We start from the raw sequence: 22388 nt of genomic DNA, 5'->3' as shown, positions 1-22388 counted from the left end.
GCAGTGAGCCAAGATCGCGCCACTGCACTCCAGCCTGGGTGACAGAGCAAGACTCTATCTCAAAAAAAAAAAAAAAAAGGTCTGTTGTTTAAGCCACCCACTCGATGGTATTTGGTTATGACAGCCCAAGCTGACTAAGACAGGGGTCACAGTGCAGCGGCCAAGCTAGGGGAGAAAGTTTCCCATTTCGTTCCTCTCACCTCTCACATTGGTTGTCCCTGTAGATGTGATGCCCAGTGTGAGGCCAAGCAGCTCTCTGGTAACCAGTGGTAACCATCCTTTCAGGGGAAATCACCATCCCCATCCTGAGAAGTAAATTCCCCAAGGAAGGAAGGAAGGTTCTGTATAACCTGGAGATTATTACATAATTAAAGTACTCAGTTTTTAAAAATTTTATTTTGAGTTCTGGGATACATGTGTAGGACATGCAGGTTTGTTACACAGGTAAATGTGTGCCATGGTGGTTTGCTGCACCTATCAACCCATCACCTGGGTATTAAGCCCCACATGCATTAGCTATTTATCCTGATGCTCTTCCTCCCACCACCCCCCAACAGGCCTCAGTGTGTGTTGTTATCCTCCCTATGTTCATGTGTTCTCATTGTTCAGCTCCCACTTGTGAGAACATGTGGTGGTCGGTTTTCTGTTCTGTGTTAGTTTGCTGAGGATAATGGCCTCCACCTCCATCCATGTCCCTGCAAAGGATATAATCTAGTCCCTTTACATGGCTGCATAGTATTCCATGCCATATATGTACCACATTTTCTTTATCCAGTCTGCCATTGATGGGCACCAGTTTTTGTGTTTTTTTTAATGGATTTTCTATCAACTGTGTCTGTGAAATTTTGAGTCAAGGTGCAGACAGAGGGCAATAGAGTGAATTCTAAAAGGAGGGAGGGCCTGATGAGTGGGCAAAGAGAGTAATGACCAAGAAGAGCTGAGAGCTTCTGCTCAAAGGTCTTCTTCTCCTCTCATTTTGGGTGACCCCCAGAATCTCATCACTGAGTTTCCTTCCTTGAGTGTAAGATTTTGACCTTGTTGGAGAATACTTGCCCCAAGCATAGCAAATACTCAAAGGCACTGCAAATCAGTAGGTTTCCTCCCTCTGACACTTTCTAGCTGTGTGATCTTGGGTACGTTGCCTAACCTCACCGAGTCTAGTTCCTTATCTGCAAAAATGAAAATAATACCTGCCTTGCAGAGTTGTGACAAAGATTAGAAACAAAATATGTAAAACACTTGGCAAAGAAGGCAGGGAGTGGTGCAAACATGGTAGTTTGCATGGGATCCATCCTCCCAGACTGGTTTGGACTACTAGAATAATTCTCTCCTCTTCTCTTGTTCCTCAGGGCCAACTCCCCATTGGAGCCGTCTGTTCTCACCTCATCATGTTAACATTGCTTCTTTTCTTGCATCTGTTCCTTCATCTTTATCTCCTCAGTCACCTCCTAGTTCAGGTGTTGCTACCTGTCACCTGGAATATGGTTGTCATCTTGCTTCTTGAGAAAAAAGACTCTAGCTTAAACATCTTTGTAGTTTTAGGACTTCAACAGTGCCTGACACCCAGGTGTACTAAAGAAAGTTTTTTGAAAGAGCCTCCTGGCCTCTTTTCTTTTCTTCTGAGACAGAGTCTCACTCTGTCAACCAGGCTGGAGTGCAGTGGCATGATAACGTCTCACTGCATCCTTGCCCTCCTGGGCTCAAGCTATCCTCCCATCTCAGGCCCTCAAGTATTAATAGCTGGGACTACAGACACACACAACCACAGCTGGCTAATTTTTTAAATGTTTTGTAGAAACGGGGTCTCCCTGTGGTGCTCAAGTCAGTCTTGAACTTCTGGAATCAAGCTATCCTCCCACCCTGGCCTATTGAAGTTCTGGGATTACAGGCATGAGCCATCATGCCTGGTCAGATCTTCCAAAAATACTTGTTATTTCAGTGATGCTTTGCTGAAACCTTCGTAGATCCCCACTGACTGAAGGACACAGTACAAGATTCTTATTTTATCTTCCAAAGTCCATTAAGAATTGAATCCTGCTAATAACCATGTGACAAGGCTTAGAAGCAGATCTTCCCCCACTCAAGCCTTCAGATGAGACCACAGATCAGGCCAGCAGTTTGACTACTACTCCAAGACACCTTGATCCCTCTGGACTCAGCTCTCAGTCCCTCTGGACTCAGCTTCTGCACTCAGCTAAGCTATGCCAGGATTCCTGACCCACAGAAACAATGAGCTAACAAAGGTTTGTTTTAAGCCACTAAGTTTTGGGGTAATTTTGTTACACAGCAATAGTTAACTAATACACTCTCAATATTACTCTTTTGTGGTAACTATTGTATGCTGTCACGGATTAATGAAGTTTTTGGTATTGTTATATCAGGAATGAGCATAGTGCACCCCATTCTGTTGATTTTCTAGAAATAACTGTGTGATGACTGATTGACCAAATGTTCCTAGACAGCCTTGACATAGAAGGTATCCAAGAAACATAAACAGATTGAGGCACTGTCTCTTAGCATGAACACCGTGTGGTTTGCTGAAAACTGGCTCTGAAGGAGAAAGCTGAGACTCATGCTGGTCCTATGTGTTACTTTGGGCCTGGCATTTGAATCTCTCTGAACGTGGGTCCTCACCCCTAAATGAAAGACTGATCGTAATGAGCCATAATGTCCCTTTCCACTGGATTCCAAGGAGGTCACAAAGCATCAGGTTGAGACAGTTGCTTGAGGCCATGGAACAGCAGCCAAATTCCTAGCTCAGCACAGGAAAGTGTCAGATCATTGGTCCATGTACTTTCAGCAACACATCCCATTCCTAATAAAGCCTTTTGTCATCTCTTTGACACATCAACTTCAGAACACATAGGGACCTAAAGGGCAGAATCTGGTTATTTTTGTCCTCAAATTGTGCCCAGATCTCCTGACTGATGGCTTGTTGCTGTCCCACCAAAATCAGGCTCCACATTTCCTTTGCTCCTTAGTTTATTCACTTCTAGGTCAGTCTATGCAGATCTTATGTCATAAACTTGAGAAAGAGAAAACCCACCATCTTTAAGCCTTTGGAGTTCCTGAAAGTTTGGACAATGCTGAGTGTTAGGGAAAATATATTTCCTACACAGAGAGAGGGAAGGAGAGGGTCTCTTTTGCATAACCCTGTTCATCTAAACAGAGATGATCCTCAAACATTGATGGTGTGTGGCTTGGGTGACTTGTTGATCCACACACGAAGAAGGACTCAGAAGAGCCACAGGGGGCACTGCTGCCTTGATGTCATAACATGGCCCCTGGGAGCCTGCCCCTACTTGGGGCTACTGTAAAGAGGAGACTCCTCCAGACAATTCGCAGTTCCCCTCATCTGCACCAGAAAGATTTGCCCCATGGGTCTGGGAAATGGCTGGCTTGGGGGCTAAACAGCTGAAATGGAATGCTTTTTCCTAACACAGAGTTCTGAGCAGGTTACTCCCTCACTTTCAAGTATTTAATAGCTCCTCGAGCTCTAGTGAAGTGCGCACCAAACACTCCCTCGGCACAGAACAGTGAACTCTACGTGCCTCAACCTACTTTTTCAGCTTTCTCTCTCACCAATCCCTTACATGTACTCTGTGTTCCAGCCAATTTGTACTCCCCTATTCCCTGAACACACCCTGTACTTTTCTGTCCAGATGCCTTGATTCCTGCAGCTCATTCCACCTGCAATGCACCTTTTCCCTCTGTCAAAACAGCAAAATCTTCAGGGCTCAATTCCAGTGCCACTCGCTGCTCCCTCCCTACCAAAGCGGTTTCTGATGCTCAAAGCAGGATCCCAGCTCTGTCACCACCTTCCATGATTGGTAATAATGCAGTGATTTATGTACCCTGTTTCTCTTCTACATTATAAACTCCTTAAAAGCAGGAACTAATAAATATTTGTTGACCTTTATAAATTGAACATTTCATCTGATTTGGCCCTTGGTGGACCTGCGGGCAGTATTTTGGGGCTGATGTCAGGGGAGGGTTTTCTGAATAAGTAAAGGTCAGCTGCTGGGGGTGGGGGAAGGTATTTAAACATATTTCTGGTTTTATAAAAAAATGAAAAAATTAATGCCTTAAAGTGCTCTAAACTGGTGACCAACAAACGAAAAATTAATTCCCACTAATGAAACTTATCACTTCCTTCTTCCACCACACCATCGCTAAAAGCCACTCAGATATTAAAAACATCCACGGCTCATTTTTATGCAAAATTTCCTGCTGCTAAGTATCAGCTCTAGCCATCTAGGTGAATAATCAAGTGTCACTTCTAATAAGTCAGTGGCTCCTGTCAAGACTTGTGACCAATTAGAAGTCACCCCAGTGAGGAGGTGGCTGCTGGCGTTGCCAAGCAACAGCCAAGCTGTGAGGTACATTTAGATGCTCTTTTAGATTTAACCAGCGGCAAGTCAGAGTGACATTATAATTCTGGCAAAGGAAAGCCAAATTATAACCCAGGATGGGGTGCCCATGATGAGGAGTGTGTTTTCTTTTAAATGCAAATGGAAAAGGAACATTTAAACCAGAATTTAAACAGTCCATCATGATACTGATTTTAATTAGCAGATTAGGTGTCAGTGGAATACGACTGTGTCTCAGGATAATGGTCTCTCGCTGCTAGATAAATATCCAGATATTCTGGAAAATGGGCAACTGGTCAGGCAAAGCCAATGTATTTTTGGACTCTGAAGTATCGATGACTACAGCCACACTTGGTTATAATGACGTTCACTTTTATTGTTCAGGAAGATTAAGAAATAAAAGCAAATATTAAAAATAGACTGCTGGAAATGGATGACGCCTAGAGAAGGCTGCTTGCTCTAGTGTTACTGGGAAGCATGTTCTGCTTTAGAAGCCTCTGTATGTGACCGTCTGGAGAGTTTACAGTGAAAATTTAAAGGCCAAACTAAACTGTGATGATGACTGTAATTCTGAAAAGACTTTTGCACTGAAATGCATTTACTCATAAGCTGGCTATATCAACTTAAATTTTTAAAAATTGTACTCATTCTCCAGAAACATGTCGTCTCCAAGTCAGAAAAGGCCTACGGGGAGTAATAACCACATCTGCCTCTGCCTTTAAGATTCATACATTATTGACTGTGCCTTCCTGACAGGGAACATCTGGATGAAAAGTGAAAAATTAGGCAGAGAGCCGGATCAGTGCTGTGCAAGATACCAGCCTCCCAGTTTATCTGACTTTTCTTTAACTGAGTCCCTATGCATAGCAACATGATTGGCTCATTTACTCTTGAGTGACACGTCCTTAGGCGCTCATCTATGAAGATTCATTGTCTCCCATATCTGCTCAGTGGGGTACCATCAGCTCTTAGTTATCTGGGTGAATGAAGAAAGCCCATCATTTATATTGGGCTTTGAGAATGGAGAACATACAAGCTGCCATATTGGATTGGATCCATGGTTCATGCAGTTTGAAGCTTAGTCTCTGTTAGAGGCACTCAAAAATTTGGTTCTTCATAGAAGCTACCTACAAAGGATAATTGCTTAAGAGACTCATTTCTCTCAGTAGCCAACCATGAAGTTAACAACCCACGTTCTCTCCTTTTGAAAACCTATTTGAGCCCAGAACAAACAAAGTTAAGCACGTTTCTTTACTGCAGGCCTTTCTCAAGCCTTTCATATGCTAAGGTACATGGTGAATCTTGAAGAATATAGTTTGTAATATTTCACCAAATTATTTGACTGTGGGGTCTTTTTGGTCCTCCATATTTCAAATCCTTTTCCCTGATAGGAATTGATAGCTTGAAATTCATCATCATATAAGTACAGTTTAGATGCCTTTCTCCTAAATGTATTCTTTTATTCTTGCTTACACTGAAGGTTACCTGCCTCTTTTGTGCTGACTTACACAATTTCACAAGAGTCGCAGAAAGTTATTCCTATTGATTTAATATCTTTCAAATCAGAACAGCTTGGAGGAATATACAAATATATAGATTCCACTGTGTTCTCTCTCTTTCAGATGAGTTATAAAATTTAAAAATAAAGCTAGTGCTAACCTGGGTCCTCAGGGGATCACATTATTTATGCATTTTCCCTCAGAGAAGTACTAATTTAGCCCCAGTTTTATTTCCTGAAATTAAGCCTATTTATTCCCTGATCCATAATAAGTTTTACACAATCCCAGGGTTACTACTCACTAATAGCCTTTGGTAAGCAATCTAGCAAAAGACTGTGAAAATCTAAATCTACAGTTGTGCTTTTAAAAACATTAATTCTTTGGGGGATGGAGTGAAAACTCTGGCCGGTTAATCAGACAAAATCCTCCCTAACAATAACACCACCACCACCACCAACAAAAGTCAGTTGTTTTTCCAGGAATGCTCAGCCATCCTTTTCTATGAATTCCAATAACTTGTTTGTCACTGGCTATGATGATTCCAGTAGTCTCTTTTTCCTGACTTGGGGATGCATGAATCACATTTTCCCTGGTTCTCTGTTGCTCTGCATTATCCCTGGTATGACATAAGCCAAAAAAAAAACCAAAAAAAACCCAATTTTAATTTAAATACGCATATGGCTTCATGATATGATGCTCATTTTAAAGCAACTTTCAAGCATTGTTGACTGGGGCAACCTAACAGCCACATAAATAAAGACAACACCATCCAGAGCGTTTGAGTATTGATCATACTTAAAGACACAGGTAGAGAGGGACTTAGGCTGCAAGGTTCTAAAGGAGAAAGCCTCAGAATTCCAAGGGGAAACAAACCTTTATTTCAAGAATAAACTCTGATGTTTGATAACAAAAGTCCAAAGGCTACTTACAAATTCAGAAAGGACTAGAGATGCTGGTATTTCAAAGCTATTTCCAGGAAAACTGACTCAGGTACCCACAGTCGAGTATCTGTGGCTCAGAGTCTCTGAGCTATTTCCTATCTCTGTGGCTCATTTTCCTCTTTGTGTCTGTGACTTTGTGTCTGTGACTTTGTGTATGTGTATGCATATATGTATATACATTTGTGACTCTCTAAAGGAAAAGCCAGTTTGCTGTATCCTCTTATTTAATTTTTTCTTGATAAAATTATTTCCCTTTCATTTTTTTTAGCTTAGTTTCATCATGTATCCTTAGGTAGAACAGGTAGAAAGCTTCTCGGTTCTTTGATTCTTCATCCGTCCATTCATTAATTGTTCCTGAATGTCTGTTGTGTACCTGGTGTGTGCAGTTAACAATAAGGAAAATAAGAAAAAATCAAAAAGCCTTTGTCCTCCTGAAGCCTCCGTCTAGCAGAAGGGGACATACAATAAACAGGAAAACAAAATGGAATGTTAGCTAGTGACAGTTCCACAGAGAAAAATAAAGCAGTGGGGAGGTGGGGGTTCAGGGGCCAGGTGGTCTGAGATGGTCAGAGAGGGGACCAACAGGAACACTCACAGCGCCAGGGCTTTCCACGCTGGCTCTCAGCAGAATCTTTCCAGGGAACTCGTGACATGCAGATTCTCAGTTACCCTTAGAAATTCTGATTCTATAGATCTTGGGGTGGCTGAAATGATGTATTTTTAACAAGGGTCCTAGGTGATTCTCATGCAGCCCTTGGTCCCATGAAGTTTGAGAACCAGTGACTTAGAGGACAAAGGCAGCTGGGAGATTAAAGTTTGAGGAAGCATCCAGAAACCAGGAGGTTTTGGGGAAGAAGACAGGACACTTCTCATTTTGCCCCCTCCACCCATCTTCCACAGCCTAGAAGGAGCCCCCCTGTCATTTCCTGCATCCTGTCCACACCACGGCTTAGAGCCTCAACCCCCCTGCTCTTCATATGCAAAGGCAAGCTGCTTTTGGAATTAGGAAAACTGTTTCCTCTCCTAATAAAGCTTGCTAACATACAGTTCAAAATTGAGCAACTACTTCCTTGTTCTGGACGGCACCTACTGTCTACCCCGGAGGCACCTTCAGGAGCAGTGGGTGCCACTGATTCCTTGGGTGAGAGAAAATTACAGGGAACACGATCTATGGAGCATGAAACAGACATACATTGATTTCACGTTTCTGAAACATTATCTTTGCTGTGCACTTTTTCGTCCTCGTGTTTCTTTCCATGTGAGCAGCATTTAACACCTCTGGCTGCTCCTTCCTCTTTGAAATGCTTTCCCCTTCCACATTCTGCTGGTTTCCATTTCAGGCTGTTCTTCCTGAGTCTTCTTTATAGGTTTCTCCTCCGCTCCTCCCTTAAATATGGTTCTCCCCAGCACCATATCTAACACATATGCTACACATCTCTGTGTTTTGAAGGCCATCTTTCTTCCCCCTCCCACCTGAGCTCCATCTGCACAGCCAACTTCTTCTTGAAGGGTCTCCTTAGGGGCCTCCCAGTAAACTTCAACTCGCCAGGTCTAAAATCCCCAGAGGTGGGGGAAAAGTTAACTACTCCTGCCTCTGGGATGGAATCCTTTCAAATGGAAACCCAAGAACCTAAATTGAACTAAATGGAGTAAAAAAAAAGGCTTTCAAGGGAATTTCAAGGTTATTGATAGTGTATGGTAAATAATGGGCTCGATGAAATCTCTCTCTTACCTCTTAGTTTTTTCTTTTTTTTTTTTTTTGAGATAGAGTTTGGAGTCTCACTGTTACCAAGGCTGGAGCGTAGTAGTATAATCTTGGCTCACTGCAACCTCTGCCTCCTGGGTTCAAGTGATTCTCTTGCCTCAGGCTCCTGAGTAGCTACTTTTTGCATTTTTAGTAGAGACAGGGTTTCACCATGTTGGTCAAGCTGGTCTCGAACTCCTGACCTCAGGTGATCCACCCACCTCAGCCTCCCAAAGTGCTGGTATTACAGGCATGAGCCACCTCGCCTGACTTCTCTTGGCATCTTAATGCTGTGGACATATTGAGTAACTGTATTTTCTGCAATTAATTCAGGCACTATGCATTTGATTTCTGGACTATAGGGAGAAGACTGGACCTCAAGAGCACTGGATTTGCTTGGGAAACGACAATGTATCACTTTCTGGAGTATCCGCTGTAAGGGGTTAAAGGAATCTAGACCATGATAAAATTCCTTATCAAAGAATCATAGCCCAGGACTGCTAAACTTTATTTTCCTTTCCTTGTTTACTTTTCTTTCTCTTTTCTTCTCTTCTCAGATACTCTTTACCAATTTCTTTTTCACACATGAGGTTCTTTCTACTTCTATAGTGTGGTGAAGCTGTTGCTTTTGAATAAAGACATAAACGCTAGTGATGCCAGCCCTAGGCTCACCTACCTCTCCTCTCTTCCCCTGGCCTTCTCTTGGCTAACTCAACCTTTTAGAGGCTGGATATGAAAAAGGGGCACACCCCATGCAGCTTGTCTACATGGTTTAGAGCAGTGGTTTCTAGTTTTAAGATGCAGGCCCTTCCTTCACATTCTCCCGTGAATCCTCAATAGATAACACAGATCGGTGTGAGCAGGGCTAATGGCTGCAGTGGAAGCAGGTGCCACTTTCCTTGCATGTCCTTGTGGGGAACTTCTGCTGGTGGTGGTTCCCAATACTGGCTTTATATGACAGTCACCTGGGGAGCCTGAAAAAATATCCTCAAACCCAGGCTGCATCCCAGAGCAAACCAACTGAATCAGAATTTCCAGATGTGGGACCCAGGCAGCAACAGTTTTCAGAGTCCCCCAAGTAATCCTGGTGGACCTCACTGGCCAACAGCTGCATCTGTGTCACTCCATCTCCCGCTGTCTATGCTGTATCAGACCCAGTCTGGGAGGAAGGAACTGAGCATATGTGGGCCACGGGCCAGCCCCGATGGCATCTGCCACCCCCCTGCAATTGTCCCATTCTGGGTGAAGTATTAGCATAGCAAGCCCATGTGATCAGATGGGGACTCTATTTTTCAAACAGCTTTACCAGTAAGATAAGAGAAAATTTTATTTCCTTTGCCTAAAACCTGTTTCCATACCTCAGTTGGTTCCAAACTTAGGCAGAAAATAGAGAAGTGTTGCTTCTCATCCTCCCCTGCCCCCCAACTTTCCACCGAGGCCCTGTTTGCTATACTTCCCCTTCCTGCACCCTCCAGACAGCCCCTGGCACAGTCCTAGGTGGCCTCCGAGCACCACTGGAAAATCACATGGAGGTAGCAAGCGGTCAGGCAGAGACGCGAAGAGCACTCTGGAGCTGGATTCTGATTTTGGCTCTGCTGCTTACTAGCTATGAGACTGGGAGCATGCTACTTAATCTTTCTGTGCCTAGTTTCCTCCTCTGTAAACCAGGTTAGTAATAATAAGTATGACAGTATTTATCTCACAGGAACGTGGTGAAGAGGCAGTGTGTTAGTCTAAATAGGCAACCCTTGGAACCTGACTCTGAGCTGTGAGTGTGAGCTGGCGCTGCGTACAGAGACAGGCTCTGCCCCCAAACCACCAACAGCTACCCATGGAAATGCAAATCAAAACCTCATTGAAAATGGGAGGGATCACTAGTTTCTGAGTGTGTTTAATTGGATATTATGAGGTGTGGAATTCCCTCCTCTTCTGGGGGACTTCAGAAGATTTATAGGAATTCAATCAGGACCATATGGGTGAGCATCTTGAGCTTAAGCTAAAAGGAGCTTTCATTTTTATTGAACTGAAGACAGGCTACTCTGGAACATCCAGACAGGGTGGATGGCAGAAGCCCAGGGCACTCCAGCCAAGCTTTGGAAACTCCCTTGCTCTAGAGATGCCTGTGTACCTGAGACTGGAACTAAAGAAGCCCCTTAGCCCCTTCATATCATAAGGGCTCATGTTCTCTCTCCCTTGTGGTTGCAGAATTCAGAACAGCAAACACCAAAGCCAGACCAGTAATTGAGGGGGCTGCCAGGCTCAGATGCAAAACACAGCAGTCAGGATCTGGTGTGTGAGACATCGGTCTGGAGCCATACAAACACCAGGTTTTGGGTGCACAGCTGATAGGAAAGAGTGGGTCATTGAGTAGGGAAAAGAGAGTGTCCAGGGCCTTAGAGAGCTGGTAGCATCTTGTGGAGCCTGCCCTTCCCTTGAACTTGGCCTAGAGGTTAACTTGGGTGTTCCTGCCTGCCATGATCGCCCACTCCTCCCCAGTCATTCACTGCCATCACCTCCCTATTTCAGATTCGATTGGCAACTCAGCTTGGTTTCATGCTGTTCTCTAGTTTCTTGCTATGTAAAGTGTGTTTCACTGTCCGGAAACAATGAAATTACCTGGCAAGGTGTTATAAACACAGACTCTTAAGCCACCCTGGCCCTCTTGAGTCAGAGCCTGCATTGTAGCCGGATCCCCAGGTGATCCATTATGCATGACAGTCCAGCAGACACTTACACTTTTCTCCTGGGGTCCCCAAAGCGCCTCAAGCTTTGTCTCTGGACACAGGCGAATGCCCTGTGTACTTGTTGACTCACAATTCATTTATGGCAACTGGGGATGTGGGAGGCTGGAGAAATGAAAAATACTCAACACAGGGTGTGGTGCTTTCTGCATAATAGAGAGGTCTGAAGGTCCCAGTGGCCAAGGCATTTCGGTGTGTCACCTGGGCAAGTCATGCAACATGAACTGGCTCTCATCACGATTTGGACAGAAGAAACCTGCTCCGTAAGAGAAGAGAGTTTGCATTTCTCATGTCTTACCTCGTTCAGCTTTTCAGGACTGAAAGCAGACATCAGGGCACCTCTGACCTCTTCCCATCTTTTGTCACGTAAAAACAGAACGCTGTCGGCTACTGACTTGAACTCCAAACCCGACGCCTGTTGGGAAGTAACAAGCAGAGGGTCAGGACTCAGAGAGTCAAAGCCACCTTGGTGGCAATACAGGTCCATGACAAACACCCTGGTTAAAGTCCATCGATGGCCAACAAGTTAGGAGGCTGCTCTTGCAAGGATACAGAGGAAGAATATAAAGGCTCACAGGCAATGATAGAAAGAATCATGGCCGGGGCCCAGAGGGAGCAGATGGGCAAGCTGTGGTGGCTCACTTGTACCCTGCTACGATGTGGTCATCATCACAGACACAACTCAATGGCTTCTGTGTGTTCTGCAGTCCCCCTACTGAGCGGGGATTCCCTGAAGACAAACAAGGCAGGCTTCCCGGAGATGGCCTAGTCTTTCTTGGTAACTAGTACCATGTCTGAACTTCGTGGCACAGGGTTTTGTGTGACTGGATTGGTTAGGCTGGACCCTGATTTGACAGACTCACTTGTCTGGACCCTTGTTGTATGGGTTGAGGGAGAGGGAAGGGGGAAAAAGGAAAGGCCTTCAGAAGCATGTGCCAGGGGAGCTGCTTCCAAGAGCGTGCCTGCCATCATGTTTCTGTCTTCTATCGGTCATTCATTTTTTATCTCAGTCAGCCAATAGTGGTTGGTAGTCTAATATTGTGTTATGGGACGAATTTGGCCCCCCACCCCAAACTTCATATATTTAAATCCTGACCCCAAGAACCACAGAATGTAACTGTGCAGTCAGCCTTCTATATCTGGGTGTTCTGCATCTGTGGATTCAGCCAATCCTGAATCAAAAATATTCAGAAAAAATTCCACCAAGTTCTGAAGAGCAAAACTTGAATTTGCTCTGTACAGAGAACTACATTGAATCCATGTACATGAAGTGATGTGTAGGCATTGTATTAGGTATTACACGTAATCCAAAGTTGATTTAAAGCATACAGAAGGATGAACATAGGTTAAACACAAATACTATGCCATTTTATCAGAAACTTAAGCATCCACAAATTTTGGTGTCCTGAGCAAGGGTGGGTACTGGAACCAATCCCACGAGATACTGAGGGATGGCTGTATTTGGAGATAAGGTCTTTGAAGAGGTAATTAAGGCCGGGAGTGGTGATTCACGCCTGTAATCCCAGGACTTTGGGAGGCCGAGGTGGGTGGATCACCTGAGGTCAGGAGTTTGAGACCAGCCTGGCCAACATGGTGAAACCCCCTGTCTACTAAAAATACAAAAATTAGCCAGGCGTGGTGGTAGGCACCTGTAATCCCAGCTACTTGGGAGGCTGAGGCAGGGAGAATTGCTCAAACCCAGGAGGCGGAGGTTGCAGTGGGCTGAGACTGCACTACTGCACTCCAGCCTAGGCAACAGAGCAAGACTCTGTCTCAAAAAAAGAGGTAATCAAGGTAAAATAAGGTCATTAGGGTGGGTCCTAATCCAACATGACTGGGGTACTTATTAGAAGAGGAGATTGGGACAGAGACACACACACACACAGAAGGAAGACCATGTGAGGATACAGGGAGAAGACAGCCATGCACAGGTCAAAGAGAGAGGCCTCTGGAGAAACCAACACTGCTGACACCTTGACTTCAGGCTTCTGGTCTCCAGCACCGTGGGAAAATCAGTTTCTATTGTTTAACCCCCCAGTCTATGGTTGGTTGGTATAGTAGCCTAGTAAACTAATACAGGGTTCAAGAAGTTGTCTATACCTTCTTGAATGAAAAAGATTTTGCGGCCGCGCATGGTGGCTCAGGCCTGTAATCTCAGCACTTTGGGAGGCCTAGGTGGGTGGATCACCTGAGGTCAGGAGTTCAAGACCAGCCTGGCCAACATGGTGAAACCCCGTCTCTACTGAAAATACAAAAATTAGCTGGGTGTGGTGGCAGGTACCTGTAATTCCAGTTACTCAGGAGGTTGAGGCAGGAGAATCACTTGAACCTGGGAGGCGGAGGTTGCAGTGAGCCGAGATTGCACCACTGCGCTCCAGCCTGGGGGACAAGAATGAAACTTCGTCTCAAAAATAAAAAATAAAAAAAGAAAGAAAAGAAAAAGACTGCTTTGGCCCTCATGAGTTAGCAGTCTAGAGGTGAAGCAGAGAGTAAACTCTTAAGCTAACAATTAGACGGAAAGTGAATTTTCCTGGAGGGAAAGTGTAATTTCTTGGAGAAAGTATATTTTCCTGGAGGGAAAATGGGGCAAGGTGGGACATCGGTGGGGAACATGGTTGGGAGGCTTCTCTGAGGTAAGCACTTTGGTCTCCTCATCCCTTCTCCCCACGCCATTCTGTTCCTTTCTATAACCAACTGTCCCACTAAGTGGTCAAAAATGAAACCCCCACCATTGGTCAGAGTGTCACCAGCCTGCAGGTTCCAGGGTGTGGGGAGACAGGGCGTTGGAGGCCCAAGCAGTCTCAGAACCACATGTGCTGCATGGTGACGCTATTTCTTTTCACTGTTTTAATTACAGCTGAAACATGAAGCCAGTCATCAGAATTCAAAAGCCTTGTAAAAACTCCTATTTAGAGGAAAATTATAATTTTCTGATAAAATATGAACACTCAAAATAAGCCATAAAACATAACTGCAAAGTATCTAGAGGGGAGTTAATTATATATTAGAACCAAGATGCTGGGATATTTTTTCTGCAGAGGAATACCTCTCTATATTTAGAAAGAAATTCTTTGGGAGCGCCATGGCCATTCAAGAGAATTATGGTTTTATGGAATTTGGGGAACATAATCCATTTGTTTAGGTTCCAGAGTTGAAGGAGGAAATCATACATTATGTGTATTTATGTAGTGGCAAGATGCAGTCCTGTGGCACACTACATGGAATAAAGCATTTAACTCCAAGGAAAGTGGGGTGATGGTTTATGTGGTTCTGATGAGATGGAATAAATTAGAGCTAAGAGTGAAGACTGACTGGATCTTGTACCTATCCTTAAGACTTGAGGGTGAATTTATGCTATTTTTTGTCTTGCATCTGAAAGACAAACGTAGTCCTCCTTGCAATATGTCAGCATGGCCTTCAAGTGTCTTTCTCACCAGCCTACCATGACACTGTGCTCCCCTGGGCCTGGAAATTCCATTAGAATCCTCCATTTTTTAATGAAATCATTTGGGGCTATTGGTTATTGTGATGTTTTTATTTCAGAAAAGATTTTATTTATTTTTTTGAAACAGGGTCTTGCTCTGTCACCCAGGCAGTAGTGCACTGGTGTGATCATGGCCACTGGAACCCCAAACTTCTGGGCTCAAGCAATCCTACCTTCTCAGTCTCCTGAGTGGCTGGGACTAGAGGCACATGCCACCATGTCAGACTGATTTTTAAGTTTTTTTGTAGAGCTGGTGTCTCGCTATGTTGACCAGGCTGATGTTGAACTCCTAGCCTCAAGCGACCCTCCCACCTTGGTCTCCCAAAGTACTGGGATTACAGGCATGAGCCACTGTGCCTGTCCTCTTTTCCTTTCTAGATGTCCCACGTTAAGAGGAAATTGATCATTTCAAAAGAGCAGTCAGATGGTGAGGGGACATTGAATCATGTCATATATGAAATAGTTGTCAGATTTTGGAATTTTTAACTGGAAAAGAGAAGATTTGGAAGATTAGATACTGGTACTTAGGCATGTGCCCAATAAATATTTATTGAATACGTACTGCATGGGAGAGGGAATTTAGAGTTTTTTTGTGTGTGTGACCCTGAGAAGTGGAATTGTGTTTAATAAGGGAAACTATGCGGAAAATTTCAACTTATCTGAAGGAGAACTATCCCAATAGTCAACAGTCAAAATTATTCAAAGATAAGATAACCTGCCTTGAGCGATGAGCTTCACACTACTGGTGACTGTTCCACTTCTTGGAAATTCTGTACCCAAGGCTTGAGCACGCAGAGGGGTTTGGTCTAAAAGCTTTGCAAGAAGTCTTTCAACCCTGATACTTCATGTATGGAAAGTCACTGCAGACACTCTTTTTTCTATTAGTTTTGCCTACACATTGATTTAAAAAACTGTGGTAAAATACACGTAACGTAAAATCACAGACATTTCACCATATTACTGGGCTATTGCTTAGAAGAGGGGAAATGGGAAGAAGAAAGGGAATGTCATAAGAAGGAGATTGGGGCAGAGAAAGACAGGGAGAATCAGGACTCAGTGACTTGACTTCCATGGAATGTTCTGGAATATATTCATTGAGAGACAGGAATTGATTTTATGGTTTATTTCTCTATTCTCATGCCTAAATTGTAGATATTAATCTCCTGGTTTACACACTTATTTCTACTTCTGCCACCACAAAAGTTAGGGCGAGACGGCATAAATATCAGAGCAAGCTTTTACTAATTTCTTTTTGTTAAAAAGAATATATAAAGATAGCTTCCTGCTGAACCAAGAGTCTAGTAAGACACAAAATATGAAATCATTTTCAACAAGGTCTTGAAATTTTAGAAAAAACTCTGCAAGGCAGAGAGAAGTACATTTGAGCATTGAGAATCAATACCACTTAATGTTATTCCTGTGTTCCCAAGGCATCACAAGACACTCAGTACTTTTAAAGATGTTAGAATTAAAACTTAGCTACCATGTTGGAAATGAAGCTCAGTGTGTTGTACTAATTAAATGTAATGCCCTGGATCTGGCTTTTCCAGGACTTAGCCATGTCCAGACATTAGAAAAGCAGGTGAAATGGGAGACCTGCGGGGAACAGGCATCCTATTGCGGCTGTCACCTGGGAATTCCAATGGGCAGCCCATCCTGCAACAAGAAGCTTCCAGTTCAGACTGGAGGGTTTCCTATGCACAGCAAAGACCTTTCGCCATACCGCTGGGCTATGGCTTAGAAGAGGGGGACATTAAAAGAAGAAACTGGGTGTTATAAGGAGATTGGGACAGAGAAGGAGAGGGAGGTCACATAAAACAAAAAGGCCTCAAAATAGAGAGGAGGGCAGGCAAATGAGGTTGCACACCTGTGTTTCTGGTTTCACTGCCCTCTGCAGTCTGTTTGTGCTTGCAGGAAGAACTTCTGCCTTGCTTAGAGCTGTAGACCTGTAATGTGAATGGACCTTTCTCAAGAAGTGCACAGCTAAAAAATGTTGGCAAGGTTTGACTGAAGCCATGAGAGCTTCCCTAGGTCATGCATGGCAACCACTCTCACAACTTAAATCGTGCTGCACATGTTTGAACATCTGAGTGTCTTCATTTACTCAATGTTTGATTTAAAAGAAAGAGAACCAGGAACTCCAGGTGAACGGTTTTCAAAAACTGTCAGTGGAGAAGTACTGGTTACAAGTGTAGGAACGAGTTCAAGGGGAGCAGTTTTCTGCCGAGGCCCCCCTCTCCTCAATGGGTGCCAGCAGGCAGGTCCCTGTGGCCCCCACACAAGGGGGCTGACCCACCTGTATCCCTGAATTGAACTTTCCTTGCCAATTAGCTCTGCAATGAGCCAACATGCTCTTTTCTTCCTTGAATAGGAGGCTTCTGCAGATACAGAGGACAGGAAGGTTTCCAGTGACTAATTTGCCTATAACTTTAGTTATCGTCACCAGTGGTAAGGAGTTTGTGGTTTCACAGTGACTCATCCTGCAATGTTCACAGTGTGGAGAGCGAGTGAAGCAGCCCCTGAGAGGCTGAACCTGGGGCAGCCAGAGTGCTGGGTGTTGATGGTTCTGGATAAAACCGCCCACCACGTCCATTGCATGGCTTTGGATGTGCCTCTTGTGTGTCAATGGTCTGGCTCAACCTGTGCTTGGAGAGGTGACCTCTGTGTTACTCATGAGGACCTGAGGGATGGCACTCCATGCTGTCACTCCAGACCAGAACCCACATCTCCAAGGCTTAGTGTTTTGACACATCCCTGACATGCCCATCTGACCAGACCAAGCTAGCATGGGCCAAAGACTGGCCTACCTCTTATCACCCTTCCCACAGCTCCCGAACTCTAGGCCTTGATAGGAGGCCAAGAACAAGAAGTTTTGCCTCCGACTGTGACCATTTCTGCTGAGTCATGTGGACTCAGCTCCACTTTCCACAGATATTTAAAAAAGAGCTGCCCTATGGCTTCATTAGGTACTGTACCCGACAGCAAAGAAGAGCTCATTGAAAATATCTAAATAAAAACATCCAAGTCCTGACGTACCAGGATGACTGAGCTTCTATAAATGCCAAGAAGACTGATTGGGTTTGATGATAAGCTGTGGCTGCACCATCATGGAGCAGTTTCAGGAAGTACTGAGGACATTGATAGAGACCTACAAGGCCCACGTGGAAAATGAGCAAGATGAAGCAACTTTGCACAGACTCCAGTGCCCCAAAAATGGTGAATGAGAAAGCATGACGTTAAGAACTGCTGCTCTGGATCCAACCCATAGTCTGCTCCAGCCAGTGTTCTGGAGTTTGGAAAAGAATATTTCACAGGATGATATTTGAATTCACACATTTGTTCAGTGTTGATGTATGTCAGGGAGCTCCCTGTTGCATCACCCCCACCTCCAGCGAATACGCTCTATGGATCCCTCATGGGATGCTTACAGCTCATGTCAAATTTCAGAGCTAAATCCAGCTTCCCAAATTAGAGCCCTTCTCCACCAGGCTGTCCAGGGACAAAACTCACGTAACTCAAGCCTGAATCTGTGAGCAGAGATGGGCTCTCCCTGTTGGAGAATGAGAGCATGCATTATTTAAGTTCCTTTTCACTTAATTTATCAAACTAATATGCCGAGGTATTTTCTGTATCACAAGGGACCGTTTGGTAGCAGCTTGCATGGAGTAAGCATTTAATGTTTACCGAGTGAATGTATAATAAAGCTGAATCGCTAAACGCTTAAGTAAACATGGCCTATCAGAGGGAAGGCAACGTGGTGTCAGTAAGGAGAAATCACGTCTCACTAATCTCCTTGAGTTCTTTGAGCAGATAAATAAGCATATGGATAAGAGGGAACCACAGAACCCAATTTAATTTGACTTTCAAAAACCTGTGAGAAAATCCCACTTTAAAGACTATTTTTTAAAAAATTGAGTCACTAAGGGTTGTTTTACCATCGATATGGAATTGGCTTAAAGACTATAAGCAAAGCTACACATAAGTGGATGCATTCCCAGATGGAAAACTATAAACACTGGGGTTTCCTGGAGAGCTCATCTACGGTGGGTCTTTTCACGTGTTTGTGAATGACCAAGACGAAGAAGACTGTATTGCAACTCCAGGTTCAAGTAATGCCTCATTCTTCTGGGAGGAATGTCAAGTTGATGGAAATTCCATTCAGTTGGGACAAGAATATATTGGATGCTGAAGAGTCAATATGTGTTTATGTCATGGGGTATAAAAAAGAAGTACAAGATATAGTTCTTGGCCTTAAAGAGCTAATAATCAAGCTAGACTGAAAGCCATATCCTCCCTTACTGTAAATAGTAGAAGGCACAAAGGGATCAACTGCGACAATGAGTGACGCACATGGTGAGTGCTGCCAGAGTTCAGGGAAGGGGAAAAGTGCGTGTGGATGGAGGCAGGGAAGGCTTCCTGGAGGAGGCAGAATCTGAGGAGTGTCCTGAAGGACAGCAGGAGTTTGGATGGGTGTGGAAGAGGTGGAGGGTTTTCTTGTGAGAAGCACTAATGTGTCACCTGCCAAGTACTGTGTAGAGGGAGAGGTTATATGCATGATCCTATCTGGCTTTACGACAGCCCAGTAAGGTGGACCATATCCCCCAACTCCAGCCCTTGAGAAGAGGCCAAGAATAAGAAGTTCTGCCACTGGTTATGACCATTTCTGCTGAGTCATGTTGATTCAGCTCCACTTTCCACAGATATTTTTAAAAAGAGCTGCCCTGGCTCTTTTTTAAGTTAAGAAATGTGGCCAGGTACAGTGGCTCAGGACTATAATCCCAACACTTTGGGAGGCCAAGGTGAGAGGATCACCTGAGGCCAGGAGCTTGAGACTAGCCTTGGTGACATAGTAAGATCCCATCTCTGCCAAATATTTTTTTAAAAAATTAGCCAGGCATGGTGGCACACACATGCAGTCCCAGCTACCTAGGAAGCTGAGATGGGAGGATCACTTGGGCCCAGGAGTTTGAGGCTGCAGTGAGCTCTGATCACACCACTACACCACTGCACTGCAGCCTGGGTGACAGAGCAAGACACTGTCTCCAAAAAAAAAAAAAAAAAAAAAAGGAATGTGCTCAAGTTCATGTAATAATCAATATGACCCCCACTGTTACACTGCCTTCAATTCTTGCGCAGTGTCAGCGTGAACAAGGGAAAGGTTCAGGCCTCTCCAGAGCAGGTGAGGGTGAGCAGGGAGAGGCTAAAGTGACGACTTGTACTGGGGAGCAGTGAGAGACAGTGTAAAGCCATGTTACCAGGGTTGATCATTTAGCCTCTGTGAACCTTAGTTTCTTTGTCTATAAAATAGAGATGATAATTGTATCCATCTCATAAGTTCTTGTGATGACAAGGACACACTCTGGATGGCTCACCTAGTTCGGAACACAGGGAAGGGGACTCTCTCTAATTTCTTTAAGACTCAGCCCCAAGCGCCTCCCACCCAATAAGCTTTCCTCTGTCCGCATCCTGGTGGCCTGGGCTCCCAGGAGCACTCACCACACTGCATTGTGCTGGTCCCCTTCCTTGTCTGCCTCCCTCACTAAAGCAAGAGTTCCTCGAGGGACACTGTCTCTTTACAGTCAGCACCTACACAGTGCCTGGCATATGGCAGGTATGCAAAAGTTTGCCAAATAATCAACAAAAGAATGAATACATTACCTACTTCCCTAAAAAAATGAAAAGTGAGGTCTAATGGGACCCCCAAAAATGGTTGGCATGGTGATTCTCTGAATTCTCACAAACATGTTTATTAATTCACTTTAGACTTTTTCCAAGAATCAACATAAAGTTTATTGGTCTTCTCTGCTAGAATGCCTATCTCCCTATTTTTGGAAAATGGATAGCACTGATACCCGTCATTTTTTCATTCTTTATTTCATTTATTTATTTATTTATTTATTTAATTTTTTTGAGACAGAGTCTCTGTCGCCCAGGCTGGAGTGCAGTGGCACGATCTCAGCTCACCGGAGCCTCCCACTCCCAGCCTCTCAGATTCAAGCATTCAAGCAATTCTCATGTCTCAGCCTCCCAAGTAGCTGGGACTACAGATGTGTGCTACCACACCCGGCTAATTTTTGTAATTTTGTAGAGACAGGGTTTCACCAAGTGGGCCAGGCTGGTCTCAAACTCCTGAATCCAAGCAATCCACTCACCTTGGCTTCCCAAAGTGTGGGGACTACAGGTATGAGCCACCATACCTGGCCTGATCGCTGCCATTTTCTGTCACTTCTTCCATCCTTTGGGATTTCTCATCAAAGATAAATAGTAGGACATTTACTTTCCAAAAACAAAGAGATATGTACATGCATGTAGGCTGGAAACTTGAACTAATAGAAAGGAGCCCTCTTAAAACTTCCTTCTCTTACTTGGGGACAAATTTCTTTCCTAATTTGCTTGTCTTCCCTTTCCAGCCCTAGTACTCTTATTCTTTCTGGGAAAGATGTAAGTGCAAGAACCTCAAAATTTTGCTTTCCAACTGATACTTATTAGCCTAGCTCATTCTCCATCAGTCACTTGGCCTGTGCTCTCTGGATTCCCCCAGCTTTGCACCCAGCTTTAGAAAACCCTCTTGGTTTTAGCATTTTTAATAGCCTCAGCTTCCCTTGAGCTTTAGCTTTCTTGAAGCATTTCTTAAATGTAAATGCTACTCCTTTGTACCAGTCCCATAGATCTCTTTTGAAAAACTGAGTTCACTGAGGAGCTTAGTTTTGAGTGGAACTGACATAAACCTGATCAGAGGCCTGATTGCATCCCCGTTGGATCTGACATGCAATGCCTCTATCTGAGAATGATTCCCCATCCATCTATATGCAGAAAGAAAACTACGTACCATTCTGTTGGTAAAGTTACTGAAGTTCTCAACCAACACCTGCTTGATCATGTCTGGCTCAGAAATAACAATAAACATCCGACGACCAAGATAGTACCTGGGAGGAATAAAAAATGCATTAAAATGTGTTGCATTTACCCATTTCTCCTTTCCAAAAAAGAATTCACAGTGGCTTAGAATGAGGGATAAAAGATAACCAGGAAGTAAAGGTATGGAGATCAGGAAGTAAAGTATGTTCCGATCATAAGCAACCATATAGCTGTGATGATCTAACATCAAATTTCTTTCCATCAGCACTCACGGAATGCCACCTTCCACCGGTTCCTGGAGACTCTGGGTTGAATAAGATACACTCCCTGCCCCAAGGAGCTTATTACAGCCTAATAGGAAAGACAGAGCTATACATGTAAATGCAATAATAAGGGGTTCATAAGATCCAGTAGTAAGACAAAGAAGGAACATGGAAGAGGTCGGTGTTATCCATATTTCCCCAAAACAGAAAGATAGGAATTCTAGCAAGAGAAGACCAATAACCTTTATACTGATTCTCAGAAAAAGTCTAAAGTGAACTAATAAACACGCTTGTGAGGAAAGATTAAACCTGTTTGGGAAGAACTGAATATCTGGTCACCACACTTACATATAAAGGAGCTCAACAGGTACTTTTTAATATTTTATTTTTATTTTTGTGATGGAGTCTTGTTCTTTTGTCCAGGCTGTACTGCAGTGGTGCTATCTCAGCTCACCACAACCTCTACCTCCCAGGTTCAAGCGATTCTC

At 44.0% G+C, this 22388-nt stretch overlaps 1 protein-coding gene and 1 long non-coding RNA gene across 8 annotated transcripts in view; both read right to left on the bottom strand.

Moving 5' to 3' along the window:
* TBXAS1 (thromboxane A synthase 1) overlaps nt 1-22388 on the bottom strand; it is a 178574-nt gene that overhangs the window by 73697 nt on the left and 82489 nt on the right. For all 7 annotated transcript variants that reach the window (XR_002724959.1, XR_002724960.3, XM_023184859.1 and 4 more), the window contains exons 4-5: nt 21609-21705; nt 11594-11710 (exon numbers count right to left, since the gene is read on the bottom strand). Coding sequence is in view for 5 of the 7 variants with exons in the window: in XM_023184859.1 (XP_023040627.1) it covers nt 11594-11710; nt 21609-21705 (214 nt within the window). In the remaining 2 variants the exon portion in view is untranslated. The remainder of the gene's footprint in view (nt 1-11593; nt 11711-21608; nt 21706-22388) is intronic.
* On the bottom strand, nt 15646-19619 carry LOC111521452. The gene is made up of 3 exons (XR_002724963.1): nt 18208-19619; nt 16647-16725; nt 15646-15670 (listed from the first exon to the last, which is right to left on the bottom strand). It is a non-coding gene; the product is annotated as an uncharacterized LOC111521452 (long non-coding RNA).

This window comes from Piliocolobus tephrosceles, chromosome 8 (assembly GCF_002776525.5).
Source record: "Piliocolobus tephrosceles isolate RC106 chromosome 8, ASM277652v3, whole genome shotgun sequence".
Taxonomy (NCBI): Eukaryota; Metazoa; Chordata; class Mammalia; order Primates; family Cercopithecidae; genus Piliocolobus; species Piliocolobus tephrosceles.
The sequence above is the reverse complement of the archived record's forward strand: the minus strand, read 5'-3'. Positions and strand labels throughout refer to the sequence as shown.